This window comes from Podarcis gaigeae (genome assembly GCF_964106915.1).
Source record: "Podarcis gaigeae genome assembly, chromosome: 2".
Classification (NCBI taxonomy): domain Eukaryota; kingdom Metazoa; phylum Chordata; class Lepidosauria; order Squamata; family Lacertidae; genus Podarcis; species Podarcis gaigeae.
Genome location: NC_139679.1, coordinates 126,992,835 through 127,013,936, shown reverse-complemented (window position 1 = coordinate 127,013,936; position 21,102 = coordinate 126,992,835). Strand labels below are relative to the sequence as shown.

Genomic DNA, 21,102 nt, shown 5'->3' with positions numbered 1-21,102 from the left:
GATGCCTGCTTCCCCATCCCCAGTGGATTAAAATGTCCAAATGTTAGGAAAAGAAGAAAGAAGAGGAAGCAGGATTGGATGGACATTATAAGAGACCAGAATTTTCCATTGTGACTTGGCTGAGATTTGTTGGAACAGTTTTTCAAAGGCTTTATAGAAACTGGACCTAGAAACTGGAGAAATACTAATTTGGATTATTAGACTGTCTGAGTTGATTAAGATTTGAAAGGTGGGCTAGGGAGGGAAATGAAGGGAAAGTGTCATCTTGGTGAAGCGGATAAGAAGAGGAGTTTGGATTTGATATCCCGCCTTTCACTCCCTTTAAGGAGTCTCAAAGCGGCTCACATTCTCATTTCCCTTCCTCCCCCACAACAAACACTCTGTGAGGTGAGTGGGGCTGAGAGACTTCAAAGAAGTGTGACTGGCCCAAGGTCACCCAGCAGCTGCAGGTGGAGGAGCGGAGACGCGAACCCTGTTCCCGGTTCTCTTAAGCACTACACCACTGTATACTAAATGCAGCTGGGTTTATTCTGGAGTGCAAATTATGAATAATTGTTGCTATAGATGATTTTCAGATGAAGATGGGAGTTTTCTTTTCGGTGCCTGCCCTGTGGAACACCCTCCCAGCAGATGTCAAAGGAAAAAACAACTATCAGACTTTTAGAAGATATCTGAAGGCAACCCTGTTTAGAGAAGCTTTTAATATTTGATGAATTACTGTATTTTAATATTTTGTTGGAAGCTGCCCAGAGTGACTGAGGAAACCCAGCCAGATGGGAAGCGTATCATCTATTTTTTTTATTTTTAATATTTTATATTAAGATTCCTTTATTTTGAATTTAGGACACACATAGGAAGAGGACACTTGAAGGTGGGTGGGACCTGCAAGGAACGCAGGGAAGGATCTCTCAGGGTGGGATACGGGGAGAAGAGGGGGTCACGCAGGGGAGAAGTGGGGAAGCCTGCCTTTCTATGTGTTGACGAATGATATGATATGATATATATCATACAAATGTCATAAACAGTATTTTTGTTTATATCCCCCCCTTTATCTTTTCTATACAATTGTATTGTGTAAGGGTTGTTAATAATAATAATAATAATAATAATAATAATAATAATAATAATAATTTTTTATTTATACCCCGCCCTCCCCAGCCAAGGCCGGGCTCAGAGCGGCTTACAAGCAATAATAAAAACAAGATGAATGATTACAACTTAAAAACAAAAATAAAATACAACATTAAAATAATGTAAAATCTTAAAATGTAGCCTCATTGCAGGAGGAGAAGGAAAAGAAAAAAAGAAAGGGAGGGAGGGAATCAAATTGGCTCCAAGCCAAAGGCCAGGCGGAACAACTCTGTCTTACAGACCCTGCGGAAAGAAATCAGATCCTGCAGGGCCCTGGTCTCATGAAGCAGAGGGTTCCACCAGGCCGGAGCCAGAGTTGAAAAGGCCCTGGCTCTGGTTGAAGCTAATCTAACTTCCTTAGGGCCTGGGACCACTAGGGTGTTGTTATTTATGGACCTTGAGGCTCTCCATGGGGCAGAGCGGGAGAGGCAGTCCCGTAGGTACGAGGGTCCTAGGCCGTGAAGGGCTTTAAAGGTCAAAAGCAGCACCTTAAATCTGACCCTGTACTCCACCGGGAGCCAGTGCAGCTTGAAAAGCACTGGGTGAATATGCTCCCATGGCAGAGACCCCGTGAGGAGCCTCGCTGCAGCATTCTGTACCCGCTGCAGTTTCTGGGACAGCTTCAAGGGCAGCCCTGCATAGAGCGAATTACAGTAGTCAAGCCTGGAGATGACCGTCGCATGGATCACTGTGGAAAAATGTCGCCTTGGCTGTTGCTGTAACTTGCGCCTCCATGGAAAGGGAGGCGTCAAGGATTACACCCAAACTCTTAACGGAAGGCAATGGCACTAATTGGGCCCCCGCAAGAGAAGGGAGTTGGTCCCTCATCCCCATGCAGTCCCGACCTAGCCATAGGACCTCTGTCTTCGATGGATTTAGTTTCAATCGGCTCCCACGAAACCATCCAGCCACAGCTTCCAAGCATCTGGTCAATGTGTTTGGGGCCGAGTCGGTGTGGCCATCCATCAGCAGATAGAGCTGAGTGTCATCAGTATATTGATGACAGCCCAGCCCAAAGCTCCGGATAATCTGGGCAAGGGGGCGCATAAAGATGTTAAAAAGCATCGGGGAGAGAATTGCGCCCTGCGGCACTCCACACACCAAGGAGTGGCGCGACGACATTTCCCTCCCTAGTGCCACCCTCTGTCCCCGACCAGAGATAAAAGAGCACAACCAGTTACGGGCTATGCCCTGTATCCCCACGTCTGTGAGGCGATGGTCCAGAAGATCATGATCGACCATGTCAAAGGCTGCTGACAAATCTAAAAGGATCAGCAGTCCTGACCCGCCTTGATCCAGTTGTCTACGGATATCATCTGTTAGGGCAACCAGAGCCGTCTCCGTCCCAAAACCAGGACGGAAACCGGACTGAAATGGATCTAATGCCGATGTTTCCTCCAGAAACCTACCAAGTTGTTCAACAACCGCTCTCTCAATTACCTTACCCAGGTATGGAAGATTTGAAACTGGCCGGTAATTGGATAGGTCTAAGGGATCTAATGAAGTTTTTTTTAAGAGTGGACACACCACTGCTTCCTTCAGTTCCCCTGGGAATGTCCCCATGTCAAGGGACAAATTGATAATTTCAACCAGGGGGGTCCGCACAACATCTGGACACTCCCTAATCAGCCAAGACGGGCACGGATCAAGGAGGCAGGTGGTGGGCGTACTAACTTGGAGGACTCTATCCACATCAGCAGGGAGTATCCGATCGAAATAGTCCAACACTGGACCTGAAGTCAGTTGGGGGGCCCCCAGTTCAGTCATTGTATCTAAATTGGCAGGGAGGTCATGGCGGAGCAACAGGACTTTCTCCGCAAAAAAGCTCGCGAATGCCTCACAGCTGTGGGTCGAATTTGTGCTTAAATTTGGTTGTCCTCCTAAGGACGTTATTGACCTAATTATTCTAAAAAGTTGTGCCGGGCGAGAGCTAGCGGATGCAATGGAAGCTGCAAAGTAAGATTTCTTAGCAGCTTTCATAGCCATTGCATAGGCTTTCATAAGCGTCCTATAAGATGTTCTTGAGGCTCCGTCACGAGTCCATCGCCATACTCGCTCTAGCCGTCTGAGATCCCACTTCATTTTCTGGAGCTCCTCAGTAAACCAAGGGGCCCGGTTTCAACGGGGTCGCAGAGGGCGCTTAGGCGCGATCTCATCAATGGCTGCTAAGAACCGGTTATTCCAGTCCTCAACAAGGTCATCTAATGAGTCGCCAGGAGGAGCAGGGTTCCGCAAGGCTTGTCGGAATCTATCAGGATCCATCAGTTTTCGCGGACGAGCCCAAATAGGTTCGCCACCCGAGCCAGGGAGGAGCGGGAAATCAATCTTGGCTTTCAAAGCGTAGTGATCAGACCATGGCACTTCCACAGCGGGGAGCATGATCACATCTATGCCAGCCCCAAAGATCAGATCCAGCGTGTGGCCTGCTTGATGAGTGGGGCCCAAAACAAACTGGGAGAGCCCTAGTGTCGCCATGGAAGTCACTAGGTCCAGAGCCTGTGAGGAGGGAGCGGCATCGGCATGGACGTTGAAGTTTCCCAAAACCAGTAGGTTTGGGAACTCCAAGGCCCAGCCCGCCACCACCTCCAGCAGATCTGACAGGGTGGCTGCAGGTGTGCTGGGTGGTCGGTACACCAGCCAGACAGCCAAGCTCTCCTTGATCGCCGGTGATGGCAGAGCTCTGAAAGAACAATCCTCCCGGAATAACAACGCTACTCCTCCCCCCCCGACCCACAGTCCGCGATTGATGGACAGAGAAACCTGGGGGTGTTATCTCATGTAGGGAGACTACTTCGCCTTCCCGTACCCAGGTCTCCGTCACGCAAGCCAGGTCAATCCCCTGTGAGGCAAAAAAGTCACGCATGCTGGCAGTTTTGTTGCCTATGGACCTGGCATTGCACAGCACCAATGACAGAGGTGTGTAATCCTTGCTCTCCCTACCCTCATCCCTTGGGATGGGGCGTAGATTGGAAGGGGTTCGAGGATCACTGCATCTCAAAACCCTTCGCTGATAGAGATATCTAGCCCCAACGCCATTCCTCCCTAGCCCTTCAATTGTGGAAATCCCAGATCCCATACTAGCCTCCCCAATAGATGGGTAACATCCCCTCAATAACAAGTCATCCTTGGGCCAGGACTCCTGGGTCAAAATGGTATGGGAAAGAGGTGGAGGTCTGATAGGGTAAGTATCCCTAGAAGATAAAACCCAACCAACCGCACCCCAAGGGGGGGGGCAGTCCCATGGTGTTTCATTAACTGTCAATCCCCCTCTCCCTCCTGGGTTAATTGGAGGATTGTTGGTTCTATCTGTGGCTGTGGAAGTATTAATGAGGTATGTGTTATAAAATGTGGATCACTGGCCAACAAAGAGCCAGATTCGAATTCGGAAGATCTGTCCATCCTGTCTCGCCAGGAGTACAGTAGAGAAGGCTGATCATTCTGATAAGTTTTTGGAACATTAGGCAAAGGTCCAGATGTAGAGTTGGTGCTGGATATCTCCAGATTGTCAGCAACATAGAGTTCTTTAGGTGTTGTTGCCATAGAAATGTCGGAGGCGCCAAATTCCTCATCTTATTCGGTTTCGTTTGAAAAGGGAACAGGGAGTTGCACTGATGTCTTTCTACGGGATAAAGAGCTGTTGGACGTCTTTAAATATTGTGCTCTAGGCTCTACTGTCCTTATATTTTGGGTACAAATCTCAGTCTTTATACTCATTAGCCTCTTCTTCAGGTCTTGTAATTCTAGGCTTACAAAGTTCTTTTCTTCCTTCGGGCAATTAGTGTTTCTAGTGTTGAGCTTGGTTTCCCTTATCCGCATTAGCTTTGACTCTATGCAAGGGACCAATTGCCTCCTAGTTTCGTCCTTAAATACCCTCACTGGGCGGAGAGAATGGAACCACCATAGGGTATCCTTTATCTCCATGAGTCAAGATGGGAGGGTTGATGACCTAAAGGTCATAAATAGGCGCATGGTGTTTCTCAAGGTAGGCAGGAAGTGGAAATTTTCTAGATCTACATTTCAGTAATGGTAATTCAGGAGCTGAGACAAGGACATAGTAATTTGTCTGCGGTTCATCCACCTATGAGTGTATCGGTGAATCTCAAGCATTATCTGGTTCGTTTGCAAGACTTGACAGGACCTCACTTCATCCATAGTTTGAGTTGGTGAGTTGTTAACAAAGTCATTTCTTATCATCCTTTTAAGCCCTTGGACATTTAAAGGGGAGGAACTAGTATCCAATTGTTTCTCAATGTTAACTATTTTGGTGAGGATTTAATTCAGTCTTTGGAGAACCAGAACCATAGTTTCTGCAGACAACATGCAAATCTCTTGGTAGGGGAGCGTATCCCGAATTGATTGAAAGCAGGCTCCTCTGATATCTTGTTCTAGAGGCATGGGTGGGTCAGCGTTAGGAGTGGGAGGAATCCCTCCTGCTCCTGCTCTTGCCCTCTTGGACGGATTAGCTTTTTTCTGGGAGGAGGGGGGTCGGGCCATTGACATCCTCCTTAAGGGGGGGTGAGGTTCCCCCAACGTTGTTACTCACTGTTTGTTCTATTTGCTCCGATTTCTCGGTTTCCTCAACCCACTCTGTTTCTGAGCAAGGGCAGATGGCGTTGGCTCTCTGCCGATTCTTTGTTTTAGAGGAATTGTGAGTCTCAATAATGGTCTTCTGGCTCTTTGCACCTCGTTTTCTCCTTCCGGCAGGCATTCTCAATATTTTAATTTTTTATTTAATATTTTTTCTTTTATTTCTCTTTTTTGGTTTCCCCTCTGTATGAATTCTTTGATGGGAAGTGAGATGGGAGCTCCGTCTGAAGCTCTTTCCACATTTCAAGCACTGATAGGGTTTCTCCCCTGTATGAATTCTATGATGGCAAGTGAGATGGGAGCTATTAGTGAAGCTCTTTCCACATTCCAAGCACTGATAGGGTTTCTCCCCTGAATGAATTCTGCGATGGGAAGTGAGATGGGAGCTATGAGTGAAGCTCTTTCCACATTCCAAGCATTGATAGGGTTTCTCCCCTGTATGAATTCTGTGATGCGAAGTGAGATGGACCCTCTGACTGAAGTTCTTTCCACATTCCAAGCAGTGATACGGTTTATGCCCTCTATGAACTCTTTGATGGGAAATGAGAGTGTCCTTCCGGCTGAAGCTTTTCCCACATTCGAAGCACTGATAGGGTTTCTCCCCTGTATGAATTATTTGATGGGAAGTGAGATTCCCCTTCTGACTGAAGCTCTTTCCACATTCCAAGCACTGATAGGGTTTCTCCCCTGTATGAATTCTTTGATGGGAAGTGAGATTCCCCTTCTGACTGAAGCTTTTTCCACATTCCAAGCAGTGATACGCTTTCTTCATACGCCCTGTATGAACTCTTTGATGGAAAATGAGATAGTCCTTCCGGCTGAAGCTCTTCCTGCATTCGAAGCACTGGTAGGGTTTCTCCCCTGTATGAGTTCTTTGATGCAAAGTGAGCTTGGCCCCCTCCCCGAAGCTCTTCCCGCATTCAAAGCACTGAAAGGGTTTTTCTCCTGTATGAGTTCTTTGATGAAAAGTGAGACTGTTTCTGACACTAAAGCTCTTCCCACATTCCAGGCAATGATAGGGTTTCTCCCCTGTATGGACTCTTCTATGCAAAGCAAGATCACCTTTCTGACGAAAGCTCTTCCCACATTCCAAGCATTGATAGGGTTTCTCCCCTGTATGAATTCTCTGATGAGAGGTGAGATGTCCACTTTGACTAAAGCTCTTTCCACATTCCAAGCACTGATAGGGTTTCTCCCCTGTATGAGTTCTTTGATGCAAAGTGAGCTTGCCCCCCTCCCCAAAGCTCTTCCCGCATTCCAAGCACTGATGGGGTTTTTCTCCTGTATGAGTTCTTTGATGCAAAGTGAGCTTGCCCCCCTCCCCAAAGCTCTTCCCACATTCCAAGCACTGATAGGGTTTCTCCCCTGTATGAATTTTTCGATGGGAAGTGAGATTCCCCTTCTGACTGAAGCTCTTTCCACATTCCAAGCACTGATAGGGTTTCTCCCTTGTATGAATTCTATGATGGGAAGTGAGATGGGAGCTATTAGTGAAGCTTATTCCACATTCCAAGCACTGATAGGGTTTCTCCCCTGTATGAGTTCTTTGATGCAAAGTGAAAGTAGTACTGTGCCTGAAGCTCTTCCCACATTCCAAGCACTGATAGGGTTTCTCCCCTGTATGAGTTCTTTGATGCAAAGTGAAAGTAGTACTGTGCCTGAAGCTCTTCCCACATTCCAAGCACTGATAGGGTTTCTCCCCGGTATGAATTCTTTGATGCAAAGTGAGATTCCGGCGGTTACCGAAGCTCTTTCCACATTCTCTGCACTGATACAATTTCTCCCTGCTCTGTCCTCTTTTGTGTGCAGTGAGGCTATCCCTCTGAACGAAACTCTTTCTTTGATGGGAGGTGTCCTGGGAGCTCTGACGGATGTTCTCTCCACACTCTGAATGTTTATATGACCTCTCCGCTATGTGGATTCTCTTGTGCTCCCCCTTGTTCTTCCCTTCCAGTTCATCTCCATCTGCAATGAAGAGAGAAGCGAATTAGAGCCTCAGGAGGAAATGGAGCTCCAGATCATTGAACAAAGTTAATGAATGCTTGTGATAGAGGAAGAACTAAAAATAGTTAGATGTGGGGCCTTTCTATAGTTTTCACTGCCTTTGTTGGCCGGTATTTACTGACATATTGCTTGGCTTTTATCTGGAATGGATTTTGTTCTTGCTCAATCCTGGAATCCACTCCATCTCCAAGGTCAGTCATCTCTTTGGTCAATCAAATGCAAACAGAAGCAAAAACAACATGCCTGACAGAATTTACATCAACTTCCCTAAAAACTCTGAAGCTGGCATTTAAGAAGGCCTGGGTGGTTCAGACAAGCCTGGTCACTGTTTTAAAAGGCATGACTAGACGCAGAACATTCACAGAGGAAACAGTTGATATCCCTCCATTCTGGGTTCACGGTGGGGGATGTTAGAATCCCAGATGCTGTTGGTCTCCAGCCAAAGAGTGGAAGTTCATCACATACAGGTATGTATGGAACGTCCACAGCTCGTCTGTGAAACAAACAGCAACACCTTCACCTGAACACTCCCCATCAGCTGTTGCCTCAATCTGGTTGGTCTAAATTTAAATTTATACGTAAATCGCTTTCTTCACTTTGAACTCCCCTCCCATGTCCATGAGGAGACCAACTCTGTATTTTTTCCTTAGCAACAGAAGAGGAAAAGTGACTATAACTCAGTTCAAACCAATTCATGAACCCAGAACTCATACACCGACCACTAATGATGAACCATATGTTATAGATATTCCTGCAAATTTATTCTGCTATTTTTGAAATGCAAATGGCATGCGAAGACTTAGTCTACATATTTGTATCATTTATTAGTCCTATGATCCTTGTTTTTAAAAGCAAATAAGAAGTTATTCCAAAAAGAAAAAGACAACACACAGAGGCCCCATCTGCATTCAGACTGCAAAGCAGGATCAGTGAGTTGTCTGACATTGGCAGTGCATTCAGATCACAGAACTGGTTTTAGACCTTTTGAGCTGCCAATACATCACGGTGACTGGGGAGCTGTGACCTATTCCTAGCTCAAATTGCCTGCAGATGATAAAGGTGCAGGCAGGCAGGTGGGGGAGCCCAAAAAGGTCTCCCCTTCTCCATCTCCATCCGCCTGCCTGCCTCCCCCCACCCCCTAGCTGAGCAAGCCCCAATTCCTCTCTGGCTCCATCCCTCCACATCTCCATCTCCCCTCCCCTGGGACTCACCAGATCTCTCGGAGGTCCCTGGGAGGGAACGCTCAGAGGTTGTGGGGAGGGATGCAGGAGACAACCTGACCAGGTCAACCGTCCATCTTCCCCCTTCCATCCTCACTAGGTTTGCAGAATCCATCCCTTTTATCCTTCCTGAGGAGTCATGTAGTCAAAACGAGCTGCAGGGTCCTGGGAGAGAGGAAGAAGGAAAGGGAGCCTCAGAGGCCCTGCAGGGATTCTCCTGCCCCTGGAGAAGCCCAAATGGGGCAGCCCCTTCCCAACAGAAGCCCCATTTCTATACCTCTCCAGTGGTTCCAATAAATCAGGTAGTCTACTTGCGTGGCAATTAAAGACAAAACAAAAGGAGAGAGTAATAGAAAAATGAAAAATAATTGAAGATCCTAAAGAAATATGCAAAGAAAAATTAAATTACTATAGGAAATTTTACAGTGAAGAAGAAGACCAAGAGGAAATGGCACAAAATAGACTCCCGTCAACAGCAGATTGGAAAATAGAACAACTAAATTTACCAACAGCGATGATGGAGGTGCAGCAATCTCAAAAGCAAAGATAGGAAAGTCCCCAGGTACGGATGGATTATCGGCGGCATTTTATAAGAAGTTAGAAGATATATTATCAGAACCAATGAAAGAGTACTAAACGGAATTTTAAAAGAAGGAAGAATACCAAAATCATGGGAAGAAGCATTTATCACACTGATACCCAAACAAGGGGCAGATCCAACACTAATCAAAAATTATAGACCTATATCATTCTTCAATAATGATTATAAAATATTTGCCAACATCCTAGCCAACAGATTAAAATAAAGTATTAAATGAAATAAAAAACAGAGATCAGGCTGGCTTCTTACCAGGCAGACACATGCACAATAAAATGAGAAACATAATTGATATTTTAGAATATTTAGAAGCATGATCAGATAAAAAAGCCATTTTGATGCTGATAGACATGGAGAAGGTCTTCGACAACATCTCTTGGAGCTCCATTAAAAAAAACTACAGAAAAAACAGGACTCGGAGAAAATATTATTAGGGGTGTTGAGGCAATATATTGAAATCAGAGAGCCAAATTGATACTAAATTGTGAAATAAGAGAAGAATTTAAAGTAAGTAAGGGGACCAGGCAAGGCTGCCCCCTTTCGCCTCTACTTTTTATTACTAGAATTCTTAGCAATGACAACAAGGAGTGACCAAGGCATAAAAGGTCTAACAATGGGGAAGAAGTCGCACAAGATGAAGGCCTTTGCAGACAATTTAATTCTAACTACAGTGGTGCCCCGCAAGACGAATGCCTCGCAAGACGAAAAACTCGCTAGACGAAAGGGTTTTGCGGTTTTTGAGCTGCTTCGCAAGACGAATTTCCCTATGGGCTTGCTTCGCAAGACGAAAACGTCTTGCGAGTTTATTCGCTTTCTTCTTAAAGCCGCTTGAAGAGGTGCAGTTGCAACGGACCATGCTTCGCAAGACGAAAAACATCGCAAGACGAAAAGGCCCGCAGAACGAATTAATTTCATCTTGCGAGGCACCACTGTACTGAAAATCTGGAGGAAAGCATACCAAAAATAATAAGGAAAATCCTTGAATTTGGAAGTCACAGGATTTAAATTAAATAAAAATAAGACTACTATGCTAGCAAAAAAATATGTCAACACAGGAAAAAGAAGAACTAAAGAAAATATCAGGATTGGAAATAGTAAATAAAACTACGTATTTCGGAATCTGGCTGACAAATGAAAACGCCAACCTATTTAAAGACAATTATATTAAAACTCTGACCAAACTGCGGGAGGCAGTGGAAGACAGGAGTGCCTGGCGTGCTCTGGTCCATGGGGTCACAAAGGGTGGGACATGACTAAACGACTAAACAACAACATATTAAAACATAGAAAGAAATCAATTTTGAATCATATAATAAGAAAATTGATATATAGAGTATGGGAAAAACATAAAGTGGTGTTAGAACCTAAAATACCCTGGTGGATTTCACTTCAAGAAGCAATAACTGGGGAAAAGAAAAATATGGAATTGAATTGGGCCACTTTCACTGCCTTGTTGTGACGAAGGGGCTTGAATAACTCAGAGACGCTATGAGCTAAGCTGTGCGGACAGGTCATGGTGGAGAGTTTAGACCAAACGTGATCCACCTGGAGCAGGAACCGGCAAGCCACTCCAGTAGCCCTGCCAAGAAAACTCCATGGACAAAGACAACAGGCATATAAAAGTTATGACGCTGGAAGATGAGCCCCTCAGGTCAGAAGGCATCCAACATGCTACTGAGGAAGAGCGGAGGACAAGGACAAGTAGATTCAGAGCTGATGAAGTGGCTGGGCCAAAGTTGGATGTGGTGAAAATGAGATGGCAAGAATAAATATTGACATCCTGGGCATCAGTGAACTAAAATGGACAGGAATGGGCGAATTCAGTTCAGATGACCATCATAACTACTACTGTGGGCAAGAATCCCGTAAAAGAAATGGAGTCGCCCTCATAGTCAACAACAGAGCGGTGAAAGCTGTTCTGGGATGAACTCTCAAAAACGATAGAATGATCTTGATATGAATCCAAGTTAGACCTACAAGAAATAGACTACAGATTTCCAAATAATAGCAAGGAGAGACAAGAGGGCCTTCTTAAATGAGCAATGCAAAGAAATAGAGGAAAACAATAGAATGGGAAAAACCAGAGATCTGTTCAAGAAAATTGGAGATATGAAAGGAACTTTTTGTAGAAAGATTACCATAATAAAGGACAAAAGTGGTAAGGACCTAACAGAAGCAGAAGACATCAAGAAGAGGTGGCAAGAATACACAGAGGAATTATACCAGAAAGATATGGATGTCTCGTACACCCCAGGTAGTGTGGTTGCTGACCTTGAGCCAGACATCCTGGAGAGTGAAGTCAAATGGGCCTTAGAATGCACTGCTAGGCCAGTGGAAGTGATGATATTCCAGCTGAACTATTTAAAATTTTTAAAGATGCTGCTGTTATGTTAAGGTGCTACACTCAATATGCCAGCAAGTTTGGAAAACTCAGCAGTGGCCAGAGGATTGGAGAAGATCAGTCTACATCCCAATCCCAAAGAAGGGCAGTGCCAAAGAATGCTCCAACTACCGCACAATTGCACTCATTTCACACGCTAGCAAGGTTATGCTTAAAATTCTACAAGGCAGGCTTAAGTAGTATGTGGACCGAGAACTCCGAGAAGTGCAAGCTGGATTTAGAAGAGGCAGAGGAACCAGAGACCAAATTGCAAACATGCGCTGGATTATGGAGAAAGCTAGAGAGTTCTACTTTTGCTTCATTGACTATGCAAAAGCCTTTGACTGTGTCGACCACAGCAAACTATGGCAAGTTCTTAAAGAAATGGGAGTGCCTGATCACCTCATCTGTCTCCTGAGAAATCTCTATGCGGGACAAGAAGCTACAGTTAGAACTGGATATGGAACAACTGATTGGTTCTAAATTGGGAAAGGAGTACGACAAGGCTGTATTTTGTCTCCCTGCTTATTTAACTTATATGCAGAATTCATCATGCGTAAAGCTGGGCTGGATGAATCCCTAGCTGGAATTAAGATTGCCGGAAGAAATATCACAACCTTGATGGCAGAAAGTGAGGAAGAATTAAAGAACCTTTTAATGAGGGTGAAAGAGGAGAGAGCAAAATATGGTCTGAAGCTCAACATCAAAAAAACGAAGATCATGGCCACTGGGCCCATCACCTCCTGGCAAATAGAAGGGGAAGAAATGGAGGCAGTGAGAGATTTGACTTTTTTGGGCTCCATGATCACTGCAGATGGTGGCAGCAGCCACAAAATTAAAAGACGCCTGCTCCTTGGGAGAAAGGCGATGGCAAACCTAGACAGCATCTTAAAAAGCAGAGACATCACCTTGCCAACAAAGGTCCGTATAGTTAAAGCTCTGGTTTTCCCACTAGTGATATACGGAAGTGAGAGCTGGACCATCAAGAAGTCTGATCGCCGAAGAATTGATGTTTTTGAATTTTGGTGCTGGAGGAGACTCTTGAGAGTCCTATGGACTGCAAGAAGATCAAACTTATCCATTCTAAAGGAAATCAGCCCTGAGTGCTCACTGGAAGGACAGATCCTGAAGCTGAGGCTCCAAGACTTTGGCCACCTCATGAGAAGAGAAGACTCCCTGGAAAAGACCCTGATGTTGGGAAAGATTGAGGGCACAAGGAGAAGGGGACAACAGAGGACAAGATGGTTGGATAGTGTTCTCGAAGCTACGAACATGAGTCTGACCAAACTGCGGGAGGAAATAAAACACCACCTAACAGGGTGGATCCAGTATCACCAAATAAATGAGGTCTTCAAAGCTGTCAAGAAAAAGCGTTTTGCAGTTTCAGTATTGGATAAAGAATTACCGTATTTTTCGCCCTATAGGACACACTTTTTCCCCTCCAAAAATGAAGCGTCCTATGGGGCGAATGCAGGCTTTCGCTGAAGCCTGGAGAGCGAGAGGAGAATTGCCTGCACCTAGAAGCCTGGGGCACGCTGAGCTGAGTGCCCTCCAGGCTTTGGGCTTCGCGCAGCTCTCCACAAGCTGTGGGAGAGCTGCACGAAGTAGCAGATAGCACCCTGTTCCCCCCCTTTATTTCCCCCCAAAAAACCTAGGTGCGCCCTATGGGGCGAAAAATATGTCATTACAAAACAAAACAAAACAAAAATAATTTCTAAAATGTATGGAATCTTATTGGAGTGAGAGGATATGAACAGGTAAAGGCGGTAATGATCAAATTGGCTATTGATTTACGGAAACCTATTCAAGTAATAACATCATGGGGAAAATTATGGAAGGAGAGTTGGAATTTTACGGCTTGTGAGGCAATAAAAGAAAATGTGATAAAGATGTTTTATAGATGGTATTTAACACCAACCAAGATATGTAAAATGTATAAAAGAAAATCAAAATTATTTTGGAGGTGTAAGCAAGTAGAGGGGACACTTCTGCATATGTGGTGGCTATGTGATAAAATCTTTTTTTTTAGTATACTTTTTTATTAATTTCCACAAAAAGAATACATAACACATCACATTTTCAACTTTAACAGATTTTCCAATTTTGGACTTTCCTCAGCCTCTCTGACAATCATCCAAATTTAATTTTTAAGTACACAGTTCTTAAATTCACTATTGCCTTTCGAAAGGCTATATGATAAAATCAAGGACTTCTGGGATACGGTATATGAAGAACTAAAGAAAATATTTGAACAACATTTTGCCCCCCAAAACAGAAGACTTTTTATTGGGAATATTGGATGTAGATATACCAAAAGAAAATAAGGAAATATTTATTTACGCCACAGTGGCAGCGAGAACATTAATTGCCAATTAATTGCCAAAGATTGGGAAAAAAGAAATAATTCTGACAAAAAGAAGCTCTCTTTGGAGGAGGGTCCCTGGCACTCAGGGAGAGACCACAAATTTTGTAACTACTCCGGGTCAACGCTATCTCTCCCCTTAATTCCTCATGAAGTTTCCTAATACCAGTTATACCATATGCCTTATACCATTTTCTAAAATTCTATGATTATCCCTGCTGTGTTTTATTTAATGGAAATTGAGACTGGTTTCCTAGGTGAAGCTTTTTCTAAGCATTCTAAGCAGTCCCCTGTAGGAAATATTTCATGGAAAATTGGATTCACCAACTGAATGAAGCTCTTTCCACATTCCAAGCACTGATCTGGTTTCTGACCTGCATGAAGCTTTTTCCAAACACTCCCCTGGATGAAGTATCTCATGGGAATTGAGAATGGAGCTGCGAAGGAAGCTTTTCCCACATTTCAAGCACTAATTTCTTCCCCCGTTAGTTCTTTCATGTGAAGTGAGGCTCTCCTTGTGAACGAAGAGCTTTCCTTGATGGGAAGTGGACTGGGAGCTCTGACTAAAGTTCTCTCCACACTCTGAATATTTATATGGTTTCTCCAATTTTGTGGATTTTTGTTGTTGTCTCCTTCCTTCTTCCTTTCCAATTCACCACCTACAACCCACGGCAGTATAATTAATTAATAATAATAATAATAATAATAATAATAATAGCCTCAGGAATAGAGTCTGAAATGATTGAACAATGCAAATGAATGTTTGTGAAAGAGGAAGAAGGGAAGGGAATTACTGCCTTTTTTGGCTGATATTACCTAATTTATTTATGGGACCCGGAGATTCGAAAAGTCTGGCTCTATCCAGGGATGGATTTAATTTGGCTCAGTCATGGAATCCGCTCCATCTCCAAGCTCAGTCATTTCTATGCTCAACCAAAAACAGAGAGATGCAGAAAGGGAAACAGAAAATTAGACAGGATGTACCTCCATGACAGGAGTGCCTGGCATGCTCTGGTCCATGGAGTCACGAAGAGTCGGACATGACTAAACAACAACACCTCCATGTCCTTAATATCTCTGAAGCCTACATGGAAGAAGGCCTGGGCAGCTGAGACCAGCCTCATCCTGGTTGGAAAAGGCAGGACTGGTGGAAGAATATTCCCAGACAGAACAGGAGATACATCTCCTATGGAGAGTTGTGGGTGGGTTAACATCTCAGATGCTGCAGGTGGCGCTATGGGGCTCCCTCAAAATAGAGGAGGTTTGTCCTTCAGAGATCTGTATGGAATTTCAAAACTGACCTTATGATCCAGCAGGGAGCCTTACCAGAGAGGCCACGATCCCAGGATTCTCCTCCTTGACTTCCTTCTGCAGAGCTCTCTGGTCAGGATCCAGCAAAGCCCAGTCCTCCTCTGTGAAAGGAACAGCTACGTCTTCAAAGTACACTGGATCCTAAGGGAAAAAGGGAGAAGAAAGATGATCTTCTAAACATTGCTCTGTTCTTTTCTGAAACAATTTTGTTGTTTATTTAAATGATGAGTACAGTGGTACCTCGGGTTACAGACGCTTCAGGTTACAGACTCCACTAACCCAGACATAGTACCTCAGGTTAAGAACAGTTTCAGGTTAAAAATTGACCTCCAGAATAAATTAAGTTCTTAACCCGAGTTACCACTGTATTAATCTTTGTGTAAATGGGGGAATTCCACAAAATAATATTTTATTATCTATATGGCACTCATCTTCAAGTAAATCTTTGCTAGCATTCCCATTTTCCAGATGGAAGGACCTCCTCTTCCTTCATCTGGTGGGGTGGCCCCTCCCCCTGCCCTCAAGCCAACTTCAAGGGGCACCAGGAGGGGGAGGGGAGCAAATGGTTGGTTGGCATCCATCTGTCTTAGGGGACCATGGAAGAGTCTGTCTTTGGGAGTGAGATCCAGTTGTTGGAGGGTAACAGCGCCAGGCGTGGGTGTGGAGACTGACAGAGGAGAGACATGTGTTGTTGCATCTGGGACACAAGAAGTGGTCTGGAGATGCAGACGGGCTTTTCTTCTCCCTGTGCTCCCCCCACGTGGGAATGTTCTCGTCTGGCTGCAGCCTCTGTTCACAAAGGTGACTTTTCCCTCCCTCTGAAGGGGGTTTAATTGCCTTGACCCAAAGCCCCCTCCCCAAAATGAAGGCAGCATCTGGATCCCAAGGAAGAACAGAGCTGCATATTTCCTGCGAACTGGCCCCCTCCCTGGCCTGGCAGAGAGGACAAAGGAGGACCCCCTGCTCCCCGACTTGGGGGTCTCCCCCCACCTCGCATGACCTGAGCAGGGACCCCCATGCCCCCTCCCTGCCCCCCTGGGACCCCCTTCTCCCCATGGCACCCTCAGGGGGAGCAGAGAGGAGACTCACCCAGGCAAAGGCCAGAGAGGAAGGCAGGAAGGCATGAGGGAGGGGCTTCTGCTCTGGAGGACCTTGCCCATCCCCCTTCACTTCCGGCCCTCTCTAGGAATCCCGCTCGGCTCCCTTTAACCCTCCCCACCCTCTCCCTCCCTGCAGTTTCCCTGCTTCTGCGCCTGCGCCCTAGGGGCTGCCCCCCTTCCCTCCCTCTGCCCCAAGGAGCCCACATCCCACCGGACTAACTGCAAGGGAGACGGGGGGGTCCATGGGGGGGTTACCTCGGCTCTCCCCTCTCCCAACATCGAGGCTCCTGGATCCCGAGGAAAGGCTGGGAGGGAGAAGAGGCGAAGGCTGCCCAGTGGCGGGAGGTGCCGTGGGCTCCGAAATGGTTCCCTCCAGACACCCCCCCCGGAACACCCTCCAGCTCAGCGAGGGGGGAGGAGGGAGGGGGGCTTCCCAGCCAGGAGACCCCTCCCCCCTCCCGAAAATAATCCCCCCCCCTTAAGCGGGTTTTTCTTCTTCTGGAGCCGCTTTTCAGAGGAGGAAGAGTCCCAGGCGAGGAAGGAAAGGCACACGCGACCCGGGGGGGGGGGGCAGGAGGGGGGGCAAAGCCCAGGAGGGGGGCGGGGGTTGCTCTGGGGGGCAAATCAATAATAAGGATTGAAAAAGAAAGGGGAAGACCAGGCTGGTGGAGAGAGGGGACCAGACTCCAGTTCGGAGCCAGAGGGACCCCGGCCACCCTTTCCCCGAGTTTCCTGCCAGAAAACCAGTTTCTCCTGGGCTCCCAGAACCATCTGACCCATTTCCCACCCCAGAGCAGGGCTGGACCAATCAGAGGCCTCTCCATTGGGCAGCTGGCCAATCCCCTTTCAGATTCCCCTGGGCCTCGTCCTCTCCTTCGCCCGGTTTCCTGAGGGAGTTTCCCGCCTGAGTTTCCCTCATGGCTGCTCCCCCTCCCAGCTTCTCCTTCTTTGTCTTCCTGTTCCTCGCCCCCCCCCCCCATTATTTGGGGCAGCTGGATCACCTCCACCCCCCCCCCCATGGCCAGGCAGGCCCAGGAGGAGCGCATGGAGGCGGCAGGGCCAGGAGATGGCGTTTTTCCAAAAAAGGCGGGAACGCCATTTTGTTTTTCCCGGAGGCCCCAGCCGCTCCCAGAGACGCCATGGCTCCCCTGTGGGCCTCGGGGGTCCCACGCTCTCGGGGTCTCTCCTCCTGGATGAAGGAGGGCGGCACCTTTGGTCCTCAGCCACCGTCCTGCCATGATGGCTTGGCCTCCGCAGGATCCTCCCAGTCCAGCCCAGACAAGAAAGAGAGGGAGCTCTCAGAAGAGGAAGCCATTGCGGAGAAGAACCGGACTTGGCTGTTCTCTGCTGAGGGTCTCTTGCCTTTCTTCCAAGGCTTCCCGGGGGTGCCATGGCCAGAGGAAGAGACAGGGCCCCCCTCCGAATCCCCTGCAGGGCCCTGGGGAGCAAGCAGAGCCTGCCTCAGTTTCCTTCCCCAAGGCCTTTGTTACGGAAGGGGGGGGGCATGTCTTCTTCACCTTCTTTGCTACAATATATCAATTTATTTCCAATTGTCAATGTCAAAAGGGACTAAAATCTATAAAATTCATAGAAAATCAGCGTGCCAGTTTGCTCAATTACTCTAGGACTCCATCACACCTCCCCTGTCCAGCATAATCCCTCAAGCAAGGTGTCAAGACCCTAATCCTTTCAAATTGCTCTGATCAGCCTTTCCTCCAGACAATGTCAGGTGGCAGACTATGCATATTTGGGACCATTGTTTTCTCATCCCCAGGAAGTGTTTATCTGTGCATATCTCCAGCTCTGCATATTCCCCCCTCCCTCCTCCATATGTTAATCTGTGTAACCCCCCCACCTTCCTGAAGTGCTGATCTGTGTAACCCCCACCTTCCTGAAGTGCTGATCTGTGTAACCCCACCTTTCTGTGATGTATTCATGATGTGTTTTGCACTGTATTCTGGGACATGGAGGGAGTTTCAAAAACTCATGTCACCCCTTTCTCACTGTTCAATCTCGCCTTGAACCTGTTGCGCAATAAACTTGGATCTTCTGCAGTTTGCTCCTGTCTCCGGCTGAGCTCATTTTCCTCCGCAGGGACCCACGGACTTAGTCCGATGAGCTGGGTGGCAGAGCAGCCTCGCACCCAGATTTTAGCCGTAACAGTTGGCGCCCAACGTGGGGCATGCGGTTCTCCCACGTTGCTGACCGGGGCCCCCGAAATCTTCAGCCGGCACCAGGCCATTTTGCCTGGGAAGATCCTTTGGACCCCTGGCCATCTTCCGGGCGGTAATCGAAAGCCCCAGGAGTTCAGCCGGGGAGCAAAGAGGGATCCAGCCGGCTTATTCATCCTGGGATCATCATAGAAGACGCGTGAGTATAAGAAAAAGGAAAAACCCAGTGCACTGGTGGGAAAGGGGTGGAAATCTCCTGGCAACTGAATTCTCTGCCCTCCTCTCTATCGCTCCTTCTCGCCTGTCTCTTGGTCCAATTGGTGAGAGAGACCGTGGACTGCTGCTCGACCCAAAAGGGGGGTTCTGAGCTCTATCTCTTTATATTTCTCCAGCCAGCCGCACCAATTGGGAGCCCGAAAGTAAGACGGAGAGACCCGACTTGAAAGATAGCCGACTCTCCGCAACGGGTATCCCAGTTGAAAGCAAGGGGTTGGAGTTCTTTTTCCGAACTTCCCGAGCGTCCTCACCGAGGGGGCAGGAAGTGGTCTTGCTTTCTATCCAATCCCAGCCGAACTGGTCGGTGCCACGTAACACGTGTATCGTGCGTGAGCCCGCTTCCAAAAGCAAGGGGGATTTTCGGTTCGAAACTCTATCCAGGGATCACCTGATCTGGCACCGCATAGCGCGGGCGTTCAGTAGGGCCCCTTTTCCTGAGATTGACGATAGGTAGGAGGTTACCAGGAGGGATAGCCCATGAGGAATTGGGCGGGATCGGCAGAGTGGAAAAGGACCCCAGGTTATTGACTAAGGAAATAGGAAGGAAATATAAGGAACCGGATAGCTAGAGCTCTTTAAAAAACTCTCTAAGGAAGTTGCCAAGCGACGAAAGACCCCTCTTTACTATAAATCCCTGTATTAATTATACCAATCTCCTAGATATACCAATCCTTACCGACCCCCTTCTCTTCCCTCCTTTCTGTCTAGACGCGCGTAAGACATAAAATGGGTACCCAGGCTTCCAAACACGAGCGGGCTCACTCTGGGAGGAAGGCTTCTAGAAAGCCATCCCGGTCTCAGAAGGACCCTGACTCTCCTCTTCAATTTGTCATCACGTATTGGAAGACGATTCCTGGCCACAAATTATTATCGAAACAAAATTAGAGGACCTCTGCTCTGAAATCTGGCCCGCCAGCACCGCCTCCGCCAAGCCCGAATTGCGTTGGCCGACAGGGTTCGTTTAATGAAGAGCGCTTGAACCACTTAAAGAAATATTTGATGGAGGAAAAACCCAGTCAACTAAGCATTGTGAGCCCTGCCAGTTTGGTTAACTGGTGGTGTTTGAAGAGGCAAGGAGGCTCTTAAAACCATGTGGGACCTTCCTACTAATTTCACTTAATGAAGCTAAAGGAAGCAGCCCAACTCCTTGCAATAACCAACTAAAGGATGAGAGTATATATGTTTACATGTTGTCTGTTATGTGTGTTGTGTGTTAATACATATATGAGAATATGTGTGTTTACATGTTGTCTGTTATGTGTGTTGTCTGTTCCTTCTGTCTCTGACAGACTGCCTTTCTTAAGCGCGCATAGTTTAAACTGCAAGCTTGCTTCAAAATTTTAAATCTAAGGAAGCCATGCTGGACCTTATCAGTCTTAAATAAGACCAAATGAGAATGAAGGGTGCAAATGTTTACCCCACCTCTTGCTTTGCCGCAACTTTTCAGATTGTGAGTCTACAGTCTATTTTGGAATGTGAATGTTTCTAATGTGAACTAGATGTTTCTGCTGCAAAAGCGTAGTTGAGCACAACTGCTCTCTCAAGCTAAAATGCAGTGTATTTATTTCATGAAGCACATAAAAGGTAGAAGCTTTGGTAGACAACAGCTTTGATAGTCTATCTATAGAGTCCAGTCCTGATACCAGTCTCTATAAGACTTCCTGGCCTCTTTTCTTAGAAAATGCCCCCTTGTTTCATTCTGCCTCTTTCAGGTTTTTTCCTTCTCCTTCTTACTTCTGTGCCAGGTAAATTTACTCCCAAGTAAGCTTCCTTTAAAGGAAACTACAAGGGGGGGCATAGATTAGGCTATTCCTCTGCAAATTCAGGAAAAACTGTCACTTTTTTATTCCTTTTAAATCAAATCTATGGCTGTTTTAACTATGCTTTATAAGAGATCCTCTCCCTCTTAGGAAAAATGTTCACTTCAATCTTCCTTTAAAGATAATTTCTCTAGGAATTTGA

The 21,102-nt window shown here is 46.5% G+C and overlaps 1 protein-coding gene and 1 long non-coding RNA gene across 11 annotated transcripts in view; both read right to left on the bottom strand.

Moving 5' to 3' along the window:
* Positions 1-21,102, bottom strand: part of LOC310837446 (uncharacterized protein) — a 76,728-nt gene that overhangs the window by 11,131 nt on the left and 44,495 nt on the right. For 3 of the 10 annotated variants that reach the window (XR_014560543.1, XR_014560544.1, XR_014560545.1), the window contains exons 1-2: positions 15,609-16,275; positions 8,934-9,107 (exon numbers count right to left, since the gene is read on the bottom strand). Coding sequence is in view for 4 of the 10 variants with exons in the window: in XM_083724059.1 (XP_083580185.1) it covers positions 5,858-7,683; positions 8,934-9,057 (1,950 nt within the window). In the remaining 6 variants the exon portion in view is untranslated. Of the gene's footprint in view, positions 1-5,615; positions 7,684-8,083; positions 8,216-8,933; positions 9,108-15,098; positions 15,267-15,340; positions 15,577-15,608; positions 16,305-21,102 lie in introns of those variants that run through there. The other 7 variants (XR_014560541.1, XR_014560542.1, XM_083724059.1 and 4 more) reach the window with 6 other exon arrangements.
* The window catches only part of LOC310838155, an 86,972-nt gene that overhangs the window by 57,925 nt on the left and 7,945 nt on the right, over positions 1-21,102 (bottom strand). The window lies entirely within an intron of this gene.